General features: G+C 36.1%; 1 protein-coding gene across 3 annotated transcripts in view; it reads right to left on the bottom strand.

Moving 5' to 3' along the window:
* LOC107648868 (aldehyde oxidase 3-like) overlaps window positions 1-12,720 on the bottom strand; it is a 159,603-nt gene that overhangs the window by 100,401 nt on the left and 46,482 nt on the right. For all 3 annotated transcript variants that reach the window (XM_056794171.1, XM_007494930.3, XM_056794172.1), the window contains exons 11-14: window positions 9,621-9,772; window positions 9,033-9,126; window positions 4,119-4,228; window positions 1,899-2,083 (exon numbers count right to left, since the gene is read on the bottom strand). In XM_056794171.1, the coding sequence (XP_056650149.1) occupies window positions 1,899-2,083; window positions 4,119-4,228; window positions 9,033-9,126; window positions 9,621-9,772 (541 nt within the window). The remainder of the gene's footprint in view (window positions 1-1,898; window positions 2,084-4,118; window positions 4,229-9,032; window positions 9,127-9,620; window positions 9,773-12,720) is intronic.

Here is a 12,720-nt window from a genome sequence, read left to right as displayed (position 1 = left end):
AAATTCCTTACTGAACAATGAAAAGTCCCCAACTCATACTTATAGTGAAGCTAAAACCTTAAGCTAAGTCTATTTTTAGATCTAATACTGTGGAAAGGAAACTAGACTGACATTTGTGGGGGAAGGGGCCAACTGGGAGTGGCAGTGAGGTCTTGTGACTAAGTACCTATAAAGGTTAAATTAATCACTAAAAGGTCAAGCAACTTACAAAGGGCAAGCTTAGCAAAAAGATGTGAAATATTCAGAATATATAATCTAAGGTGATGTTATGTTTATTGGGAAAGGAAATGAAGGATTGGAAAATGGGGGATAAAGGGAAGGTCTGTATGGGGTATGGAGGAGTTGAAGGGAGAGAAGGAATGTTGCTCAGTGAAGCAAAGGAGAGAGATGCCCCCTGCTGAGAGGAAGCAGCAGGGGTTCGATAAGGACTGTTTGTCATTGAATGACTGAACTGAAGTTCAGCTCCCTCTATGACCAGAAAAGATAGTCCACTTATCTGACTGCAAATTCAAATAATATAAAGTTTAATAACCAGTTGGGATTGGAGTTTTTTCTCAGCTTCAGAGTTGAGGCCAGGCCCTGAGGCTGGCGGAGGGTTCTCCCACTCCCGTCTACTCTATATCAGTCCTGCTTAGTCTAATTCAGAATCTTAGCAGTAGACAGAAAGCAAACAAGAACAGGTCTGACCTTCAGAAGTGATTGGGCCTGAATCTTCTGGCTGAACCAAGAAGAGCCACACCACACCAGACTGGGCTGAACAAGCTCCTCTCTCCTCCAACACCAGGAAGCCAGTTCAGCCCCGGTAGGAAGGAAGTACTAGTCACAAGACCCAACTGCCACTCTCAGTTGCCCCTTCCCCCATTAACTGTCAGTCTTGTTTCCTTTCCACAATGGTAACAAAAGAAGATGTGAACTAAGAATGGACAGTCCTGGGGAAAACGTCTACTGTGATTGGTAGATGTGAAAATTTAGGGGAGGTGACATAAGAGAAATTTCTCTTTAAAAGGAGCTGGCTCTCTGAACTTAGGAGAGTTTGGAGTTAGTTTGGAGGAGCTGGCTCTCTGAATTTAGTTGGAGTTTGGAGTTAGTTGGAGGAGCTGGGTCTCTGAACTCAGTTCAGGAGTTGAGGATTTCAGTGAAGGACTGGAGTTTTGCTTTATGATGATCTTGTGGTGAGTGATTAAAGACTGACTAGTCTCTTCTAAGGCTCAGGCCTAGGCCATTTGGCCTAGGCTCTTCATACTATTTACTCTCTACTCTCTCTCTCCCTTTCCTTAATTCCTTCATTTGTATTAATTAAAATCTCCATAAAACCCAGCTGACTTGGGTATTTTCATATTTGGGAATTTTTCCCATGGCGACCACTTATTTTTTATTTAAATCAAGACACTAAAAATTATCTTTACAGTTTTGGCAATTCACAGTCTTGAAACCCACATTTTTCATGGTTACAGAACTTTCATAATCTCTCACTCATAGTTCTCTTGTGATCTCATCATGTTTTAGTTGGTACTGTAGTATTCTGGATATTTCATCTGCCTTGGCAGATTATAAACTTTTATTCAAGCTGGTATTCCCTTTAACCAGGTAACTAGGTAGCCCAATGAATAGAGCACTTGGCTGGAATTAGGAAGGCTCATGTGTTCATGAGTTTAAGTCTGGCCTTAGTCAATTACTAGTTTTGAGACCCTGGGCAAGTCATTTGCTCCTGTTTGCCTCAGTTTCTTCATCTGTCAAACGAACTGCAAAAGAAATGGAAAACAACTCTAATCACTTTGCCAAGAAGTCCCCAAAAAATGGGGTCACAAAGAGTCAAATGTGACAAACCCTGAACAATAATATTTAATATTGAATATAGCAAAGACCTCATTTAATAATTGGTTGAATGTATACGGTACCTTCCTATGAGCTGCTGACATGATTTGTTTGCACTGACAGTAGTAGAACCAATTCCTCCATATAAAATGTTTAAGTCCATAATGATATTTGTGCCATCCTTGAAATGGACTCTCATTCCAGAATTCACAATTGCTAAGGAATTCTGCTGACGTTGTGCCTGTCGGAAGGCTGACACAAACTCCCACTGGAAAAAAATAACATGAAACAATTCTTCTCTGCTTTCTTTCTACCATATTAAGCCCCCTTCATTCTTTCCAATCAAGCATCACAGGATCATGTTAATTCTCTTCTCCAACTAATAGCAATAAACTATATAATCCCTTAAGCCCAAAGTAGTTTCCCAGGCTTTATTAAGCAAACCCTCTTAATGAGTGAGACTTGTCTGCAGTGTTTATCCCCAAAAGACAGACTACCATCCCTGACTTCTGCATAGGGATAACATTTATCTAAACTCAGCTTTGGGACAGCTAAATAGCACAGTGGAGACAGAGCATCAGTTATAAAATCAGGAAGATTCATCTCCTAGAGTTCAAATCCAGCCACAGACTTACTAACTTCGTGATTGTGGGCAAGTCACTCAATCCTGTTTGCCTCTGTTTCCTCACCTGTAAAATGAACTGGAGCAGGAAATGGTAAAGCATTCTAGTATCTTTGCCAAGCAGTCCCCAAATGGGGTCATAAAGAGTTGGACATGCTTGAAAAATGATTGGATGACAAAAACCCAACGTAATTCATTGCCTTTCTCTATACTTTAACCACTAGACTGAGTTTTATTTAATAGGATAGGTACTGAATTTGGAAGAAGAATAGAATTCTGGCTCTAATGTTTACTATTTGTGTGACTCTATATAAGTTATTCCACTTCTCTAGAATTTAGTTTTTTCTTCAAATGACTGTTGGATTGATTGTTTTCTAGGGCTCCTTCCACTTTTAACATTGTATAATCCTATGATTTTCTGTGGCATCTAATGTATATTTTGTACCCAATCTATGTTAATTATGATATAGTGAAAGAGAATGATCATCCTAGTTCAGAAGTCAGAAAACTTGGGTTTTAATTCTGGGTCTTCCAATTATTGCCTATGTAACATTAGCCAATTCATTTAACCTCAATGATCCTCAGTTTCCTAATATATAAATTGAGGCAATTGTACCACACTGTCTCTAAGATCTTGTCTGAAATCTTTGGCCTTAAGAAAGAAGAATGCCAGCAAATCCTGGTTTTCCACTAATGACTGGCTCTGTATTTGTTAATATTAATAGCTAGCATTCATATAACACTTTAAGGTTTGCAAAGTGCTTTAGTAATACTGTCTTATTTGATACTCACAACAACTCAGACAAGTAGGTGTTATTATTGTCCCCATTTTGCAGATGTGGACATTGAAACAGACAAAGCTTAAATTTTTTGCCCAGTGTCACACAGCTGGGAAGTGTCTGAACTGATTAGAACTCAGAGCTCTATCCACTGGGCTCCCTATCTGAACTATAGCTAGGTTAACAAATATACCAAAGTTTGCTTACAGTGGCCTTTGAGGCAAAAAAAAAAAATTATTGCCTTATTGACAAAAAGATCTCTGGATAAGATTTTTGGTTGTTCAAATCTTGTAAATGAAATAAGGCCTTAACATACTAGGGTTTTGTTTAGCAGTACTTGATATTTAGTTGATTTGTGAACTTTCTGTCGATCTTGTTTATTTAGGAAATTCTGACCAAAACTGAAAGTTTTTTTAATTATTTTTTATTCTTTGGTAGAGGCATGAGTTCAGTCCAGCTTCTTTTGCTAACCAGTCAAGTAATCAGGAGTCTATCTTCTACCAAGCTTCTCTGGGCCTGTTTCCTTATCTGCAAATGAATAAAGTTTGACTACATAGTTCCTTAGGTTTCTCCACATTCTAACAGTCTATGATTCCAAGTATCATGAAGTTTTTAGAACTGAAATTTAAAGACAGGAAAAGTTATAAAATTTTCTAAAGCCATTCAACAAATAAGGATCAAGTCAAATCTATTATTAATATAATTATTCATATTTGCATGTTAATATTATTCATATTTATATGTACAAAATATATCATATATATTTCATTAAGTACTCCTTTTACTATACATTTAATCTACTCTTAACACATCTCCTCTACTCCATTATGCCTAATGTCCTATAGGACCAAAAGCAAGAAGTTGGCTAAAAACAAACAAAAAAAACACTTGTGATCACTTACCTTTCTAGAGAGAGGAATAAAAACAGAGACTAAAACCTGTTCTGATGTAAGGTTTGCATCTGGTGACCCAGCAAGAAAATGATCATTTAAAGGAATTTGTTGTATTCCTTCTGTTAAGCAAAAGAATAATTTCATTTAAAGTTTTCACTGAAAAAAAGGAAATTTCATTCTCAAAACACGAAATAATATCAGTCTTATTAAGGGAAATGCATATGAAATAAAAAGAAAATTGAAAAATGTTCATAAGTGGCACTCTAAATACAATAACTACTGTGTGTACTCAGATTTAGAAAGTCATTCTAGGACCTTTCCCTTGAAAAGGCACTAATGTTTTATATATACTGACAGTGGGACCTCTCCAGTTCCTAGAATAAGGACTAAAATGTGCCCTTATGAAGAATACAATTCAATAATTTAATAATACACATTGTTCTAGACAAATGGGAAATCTGAATATGTGGGGAACACATAAATAAGGCTGCATTTAAAAGGAATGTTCATTTTAATAAATGAGAAGCTATAGAAATGGAGGTAAATAAATTACACAGTCATTTCTAACTCTTTGTGACCCCATTTGAGATTTTCTTGGCAAAGATACTAGAATGGTTTACTGTCTCCTTGTACAGTTCATTTTATAAATGAGGAACTGAAGAAAACATAGTTAGATGGCTTGCCCAGAGTCACATAACTAATAACTCTGAGGCCAGATTTGAACTCAGGAAGATGAGTCTTTCTGATTCCAGGTTTGGAACCCTATCTACTGCATCATCTAACTACCTGGGTAAAGATATAGTTGGTGCGTAATTATCCATCCTAGTAGGAGAGGAAAGTATTCAAAAGGAGAGTATTCAAAACTGAAATAAATTACAGGAGGTGGAAATCATATAAATGATAAAAGCTAATATTTATCTGGCCATTTTAAGACTACAGAGGACTTTATTTGCATTATCTCTTTTGATTTTCATAAGGATCCTGGTAGCTATGACTTATTATTCCCAGTTTACAGATGACAAAACTTGAAGCAAAGAAATAATGATTTATTCTACTAACAAAGTAGTAGAGCCGAGATTGAAACCCAGTTCTCTGACCTGTAGTCCAGTGTTATTTATCATGTCCTTCCTTAGAAATGGGACACTTTTTTATTAGAGTTTTCTTATTCATATGTGTGAACTTGGGATCTAGAAACCCCAGGTGTATAGCAATGTGAGATCTGAATACCCCCAGGTTGAATCATCTCAAAAGCCGGAGAGACCGTGTGTCCCTGTTCCCATGAGAGTTCACCCTGAGGGAAGTTTCAGACTTCGATATTTCAGAATGGATAAAAGACCATAAAATATTTAATGGTCCTAGTTAGGTGAAGCTCGCAGATCTAAATAAAATGCTAACTACCCTTTTAGTCTTATGGGGACTTGTAATTAGGCACTCCCTGATACCCCAGCCTCTGGCTATGGTTCCTTTCTCAAGCCTGTCAGTGTAGTTTGAACACTCCCATTTCTTTGTAGCCAAGGTAATGTCAATCAGTCCTATTTCCCTGTCCCTTGGTTTCCCAAAAGGTGTATGTTCCCCCAAATTCTTTTGTTCCTTGGAGCTGCCATCTAGCACAGTGTCACTCCCAGGGATATAGTAGCGGGAGTAGCCAGAGCCTTTGGCTCTCTGTGGAGGTCTAAGAATTGTACTGCATTCCTCTCCTGATTAAAGGCTTGGTTTTTCTGACTATTTAATATTTGTGTTTTTTTCCAAGTTGACATTTTGGAGGTCCCACTGAGATTCAAAGTTGTTGGAGCTGTCTAGCCTCCTCCTAACAGATGTGAGGTACCAACTGAACTCACTGAGGTGCAAGTCAGGAAGTCCCTTAGCAGTTTGGCTAGGTAAGTGGACCACTCTCGAAAAAGGACTCGATCTCATGTGTTTGGGAACATGGCCCACTCTTTAATCAGGAGGTAAAATGGCACCATAATTGTAGGGGGACCTGCCAGAGCCTTTAGGGGCAGCTGTGAAGACCAAGAGCCATTTTAGTTAAGGCTGCTGTAGACTGGCTACCATAATTCTGCCCTGCTGGCCCAGGGCCCCTAGCAGGGCTGTGGTGAAAAAGAACCATAAAACATAGCCAGAGGCTGGAGAGTCAGGGAGTGCCTAATTACAAATCCCAATAAGACTAAAAGAGTATTTAGCATTTGATTTAGATCTGCCAGCTCTACCTAACTAGGGTCATTAAATAAATAAATCAAATGATCAAATGATAAATGCAGGATTTGTCCCTGTTCCCATGAGAGTTAGCCCTTGAGGGAAGTTTCAGACTTAACTATTTCAGACTGAATAATAGAACAGGGACAAACTTGGGGTCTCCAGCTTTCAAGCTGATTAAAATTTGGGGTCTGAAAATCTAATTTTGCCACCAACTTGGGGTTTCTAGATTCCAAGTTCACATATGTTATCACCTTCAAAGTAGTCTTTTATGGTATACATCTATTCTAAAACAATACATTTATTCCAAAGATGAAAATTGGTTATGGAATTCCTATTTTATTTCAAAGCCCACAGTTCACTCTTTGTATATCTAGAGTGGTAGCAACTCTTTGTCCTCAGCCAGTGGATTTTATTTTTGGAAACTGCCCAGAATCATTCAGAGCCACAGCTGATGAATCAGATGGAGGATCAAATTGGAGAAAACTCTTTTGTAGTCAAGAATAGCACCTGACTGGAAAGTCATGATTTTTTTTCATGTATAGGGACTTCCAGAAAAGGCAATCTCAAAATGTGTTTTTCTTTTCTGAAAATTTTATTTAATTAGTCAATTTGGAACATTTTTTCTTGGTTACAAGATTCATGTTCTTTCCCTCCCCTACCCTTCTACCTTTTCCAGTAGCCCATGCACAATTCCTAAACCTATCTCCATATTATTGACATTTGCACTAGGATGATCATTTAGAGTCTACATCCCCAATCATATCCTCATGACCCATGTGGTCAAGTAGTTGTTTTTCTTCTGTGTTTCTATTTCCACAGTTTTTCCTCTGTCAAAATGTTCTTACCAATGGCCTTAGACTTCTCTTGTTGTACATAACAAAGAACAACTTTATGCAGGTGTGGAAATTTGGGTCTGTTTGAGGCTCAAGGTGTATCCTTATATTTAAAAACAAAACAAACAAAACAAAACATTGAAGATATCAGAGGAGCTTTACTTTAACCACAAACTTTCCTTCTATGATAAAGTTCTGTCCTTTCTTTCTTTAGCAGTAGTGCTGCTAGCCCACTTTCAGTAAACTCCACATTTTAATCTGTTTCCAGAGAAAATGATCTATCTCCAAGCCTCAAGCTAGGTCCACAGGATGCCCAATGGCTTATCTTTCACAAATCTATAAGTATAAAAAAAGCAAATCTACCTCATTCTTTACACCAATAGACCAAAGACCTCTAGATGAGTGTCAGTGTTACTTATTAAACTAAGACCTTATTCATATGCTTCTCTTGTCAGAGCCTTCTCAAAGAAATCACCCTAATTTAAGTGTTTAAAAAAAAAAAACATTTTCTGTGTTTTCCTGCCCTCTAGTGGAAATCATTGACAAGCAATGAACAGCTCCAAAGGTAGCCTTTAAAAACAACAAAAGAAAGGAGCCAGTCCAAAAACTGAATAATCAGAAACTGCATTATCGATAGTAACCCTACAAGGCTGTTTCTCTCACTATTTCTTTAAAAATATGGACAAGTTATCCAATCTATCTGAGCCTCAATCTATAAAACAAGATAGTATCTGCTCCACCTAATTCAGAAGCAGCTAGGTAGTAGAGTCTTGCCATAGATACTTAACTAGCTCTGTGACCTTAGCCCATGTGAACTTGCCCCAGCCTAGCCTGATAAAAACCTCCTCTCAGTCTCAAGTTCCTTATTTGCAAAATGGGGAATATTAGGAAGAATTTCACAGGGCTGTTGTGAAAAATCAATATATGTAAATTATGTGAAAATCCTTTAAAATAGTAAAATACTATTCGTATACAATAACAATGTCCATAATCTTATGATTGTTATTGTCATGATTTCAACAGTATATTGGAAGGGGGAAATTCCACATATCTTTTTCTTGCACAATGTTGGACCCATTTTAAATAAGTTCACTTGACTAGTTCATACAAAAACTCAATGAACCTTTACCTTGCTGGCAATTATAGGTTTAGATAAGAATAACATCTTGTCTATTCAATTACTGGTTTAGGTAGGGTGTGTAGTTAATCCTTAAATGCTCTAGCAAGTGCTGGGGTACCTGCCCTCTTCTTTCTCTATTTCTTATTCATATAACTGGAGAAAATTGTCTATCCTAGTGACTGTGTATGGAGTGGCATGACTGGCAACTGGGAAATCCCAAAGAATGTAGGGAAAAGACCTGAAGGGGAGTGCTGGAAAGGGAGGATGGGGTATGCTATGAGTAGCTTCATGTCAAGGAGTTTGCATTTTTTAATGGAAAATTCCATAGAACTTGCCCCAGCCTAGCCTGATAAATTAGGGAGGAGAAAACACTTGATGATGGTGTCATAAAGTTTTGTAGAAAGGAGAGAAAAATGGTAACTGCCCTTCCCAAAATTGATTACTCAAATATTTCTGGATTTTTTGGTCATAATTCTTTTATTAGGATTTTGTTGTTCTTTTAATAAGATTTTCCTCAGTAACATTACTTCCTCAATACACTTCCAGTCAACCATTTGGGATTTTTTCATCATCTACCACTAGATATAAAAGTGAAATAGTGCCTCAAAGAGTTTATTTCCTTTTTTCTCAGTTTTTCCCCAAGCAGGACCTATGAGGCAGGAGATTGGGGAGAAAAAAATGAAATATACTCGGTCTTGTATGTCATGTAATAGTATCTAACACAAAATTAAATATCATTATATACTGGATTTACAGAGGAGACCCATTTCTCACCTTTTGATGCTAAGTTGAGTATACAGTTGCCTACACATAAAACAGGATTGAGATCAGACCTTGCCATCCGACTTATGATGTGTCCTCCTAAGGACTGAACAAATAAGATTCTTTTACAATTTTGGTTGCTTTCATGATTATTCTATACTTTATAACTATCAATGGGAACTAATATTGTTTTTCTAAGAACTGTAATTTCTATTTAACTTAACCTAAATATCAAATTATAATCAGAAATAAGGGTGTAGATAAGAGATTTTCTTTATGATTTATGGAAAGGACCAAAACAAGTCAAAGATCAGCTCATCCCATTCCTTACCTACAAAATAGGAAGAATGAAGATGGAGTTAGTTATTTTTTCTTAAATATCATTCACTTCTGACTTAGAAAGACCTCATATAAAAGTATTGACTAGGAGGAATTCAATCTGGGACTAAACACGGATCTAAAATTAGGTGAACAATCTTTTCCAGGACACATGAAAAAACACCAATCAATAGTCTCCAAAGGAATGGAGTCATTTTCTGACCCACTTCTCTTACTTGAAATTACCTTTTCTTTGCCCTGTGTGTGGCTCCGAATACTTACAGCCATATTTCTGATCTGCTGTCCAGCCAGAGTTCTCAGTTGTTTCAAGAGAGCTTGATATGTTTGAGTCTTTTCCTCTGGGAACTCTGAAATCATTTCAGTCAGGATTTCTTTCACCTGGGCTAGGCTGCAGCCAGCACCTATAGTCAATCCTAAAAGCAATTTATCTTCATTAATAAAATGTGAATGCTTTTGATTACATACAAGATATGGACACTGTGTAGCCTAGAGTTACAAATAGAGGTATCAGTACATTTTGGCAACATGGTGGTGGTGGAGGGAAAGGTTATGAATGTCTTTGACCTGTCAGATCTTGATTAGATAAATAAAGCTAACCAGCTAGCTGGACCCTTCTCTTCCTCCTATGTTGTTTTCCTCTCTCATATTTACAGTGTAAGCTAGTGCATAATTTCCCCAATTGGAGGATGAAAAATAAAATGAAACATTATTTATGTAACCACTGAATACAATGTTAACTTTAATTTGATGGTCTTATAGTAAAACTCAGTTTTATAATAAAATAGTAATCTTATATTTATATGACATTTGATAGTTAAAGTGTTTTACATGCTTGATCCCATAACATTGCAATAATAACATAGTGGACACCATAAGTATTTTAAGGTTTGCAAAAATATTTCTTCATAGTATCTCATTTAATTCCTAAAATAGGACTTAACTTGAAATCTTTCAACTTACTTTTTAGCATGTTATGATAACTATACCTCAATATAATTGGTTTCCTTTGTTATCTTATTTTATTTCATGCACTGAAAATTTTCTGAGAAGGGATCCATAGGTTTTGCCCTCCTGACTTGTATTCCCGAGTTCAAATCTGCTCTCAGACACTCTCTAGTTTTATGACCCTGACTCAGTAAGACATTTAACCTTGGTTGCCTCCGTTCCTCATCTATAAACTTAGCCGGAGAAAGAAATGGCAAACAGTTCCAGTATCTTTGACAAGAAAATTCCAAATGGGGTCACAAAAAGTCAGATAAAATTGAATTACTAAAAAACAATTTTGACTAATTGAGAAATAGAGTAGATTATGGCAAGTAAAACAGATCATTTTGATTATATGAATTTTTAAAAGCACAAACAAAACTAAGGCAGCTAAAATTAAAACAGAAAACTAGAGGAATCAATTTTGCAAGTTTCTCTAATAAAGACCTCATTTCTCAAATATATATAAAATTTATAAAAAAAAATAAGAGCCACTTCCCACTTGATAAGTGATCAAAGGATATGAACAGGCAGTGTTCAGAAGAAAAACATCAAAGTTATCAATAGTCATATAAAAATGTTTTAATTCACTACTAATTACAGAAATGAAAAATTAAAACTCTAAGATACCACCTCACACTTTTCAGTTTGGCTAACATGACAGAAAAGGAAAATAATAAATGCAGATGGAATGAGGAAAATTGGATTACTAATATATTTTGGAGGAGTTGTGAACTAGTCATAGCAATAGTGTAAGGATGATCAAGTATGAAAGACTCAGAGACACTGATCAAGACATTCTACTCTAAGACAAATTCCAAAGGATACATGATGAAAAATATTATCTTTACCACCTATCTATTACCTATATCTATTACCACCGCTAATTGAAATAATGAACTCTGAATGCAAATTGAAGCATACTTTTTTAAACCTTTACTTTCCATCTTAGAATCAATACTGTATATCAGTTCAATGGCAGAAGAGCATTAAAGGCTAGGCAACAGGGGTTAATTGATTTGCCCAGGACCATACAGTTAAATGTGTTTGAGACTAGATTTGGACCCAGAACTCCCTATCTCTAGACATGACTCTAATCCACTGAGCCACCTAGCTGCCCCTGAAGCATACTTTTAAAACTTTATTTTTATCATTTTATTCTGTTTGTGCTTTCTTTGGTAACATGGGTTATATACTATGTCATGACCTTTTGTCTATTATCGAATTAAAGTACTTTGCTTCTCAAGAAGGAAGGTGGGGTAAGAGAAAGAGAATTTGGAAATTAAAAAAAAAACATTTTTAATGATTGTTTAAAATTACTTTACACCTGATTAAGAAATATTTAATGAAATAAAAATAATTTTTCTAAAAATATTCCTTGCCTTAAAATAACCCTGTGAGGTAGACAGATCAAATATTGTTTTTCCCCATTTCCTAAGAGAGAAAATCAACTCTCAAAGAGGAAAAGTAACTTCATATAAGTCACCTGACTGGTATTAGAAACTTGGATGTTTCAAACATCAAGTGCCAAATGGCATTATTTTTAACTAAGAGCCTATTTGTCATTTTTAAGCATCATATTTTCTTCAGCCCAGTGGCACTAACCTCATTGCTCTTCCTCAAACCAAACACTCAGTCTCTGGACTCCAGACATTTTCACTCACTGTTCCCTGTGTATAGAATGTTCTCCCTGCCTCCTGACTTTCTTCAAGTAATCAACTTAAATCTCATCTTCTACAGGAAGCCTCTTCTAATCTAATTTAATTCTACTGCCTTCCTTCTATGGATTATTTCCAATTTGTCATGTATATATTTTGATTTTACATAGTTATTTACATGTCTCCCTTATTAGACTGTGAACTCAAGATTAATGTATCTTTCCTCTTTTGTCCCTTTTTTTTAGCCTCTGTGTTTAGTATAGTTCCTGGTACACAGCCAGTGTTTAATAAATGCTTATTGAGGCAGCTGGTGAGTGCCAGGCCTAGAATTGGAAGGGCCTGGGTTCAGATGTGATCTCAGCCACTTACTAGCTGTGTGACCCTGAGGAAGTCACTTAACCCCATTTGCCTAGCCTTTGCCCTTTTCTCTTAGAGTTGTTACTAAGACAGAAAGCAAGGGTTTAAAATAAAATGTTTAAAGCACATAAATGTTCATAGAGTAACTCAATTTGCTTTTTTATGAGAAGCTTTATAATTAATCCTACTGGTCTCCAGTTTTCAGTAATTTCTGTTGGTTACTACAAAGAACATTGACTAGAATCTATTATTAACATAAGCAAATATGATGAAAACTGAAGAGTTATGACAGTTCCACCCAAATTTCAAGGCTTTTTCTTTCAAAAAATAATTTTAAAAAGAACAAATGAGTTTTTAATTAA

Source organism: Monodelphis domestica, chromosome 4 (assembly GCF_027887165.1).
Source record: "Monodelphis domestica isolate mMonDom1 chromosome 4, mMonDom1.pri, whole genome shotgun sequence".
NCBI lineage: Eukaryota > Metazoa > Chordata > Mammalia > Didelphimorphia > Didelphidae > Monodelphis > Monodelphis domestica.
The sequence above is the reverse complement of the archived record's forward strand: the minus strand, read 5'-3'. Positions and strand labels throughout refer to the sequence as shown.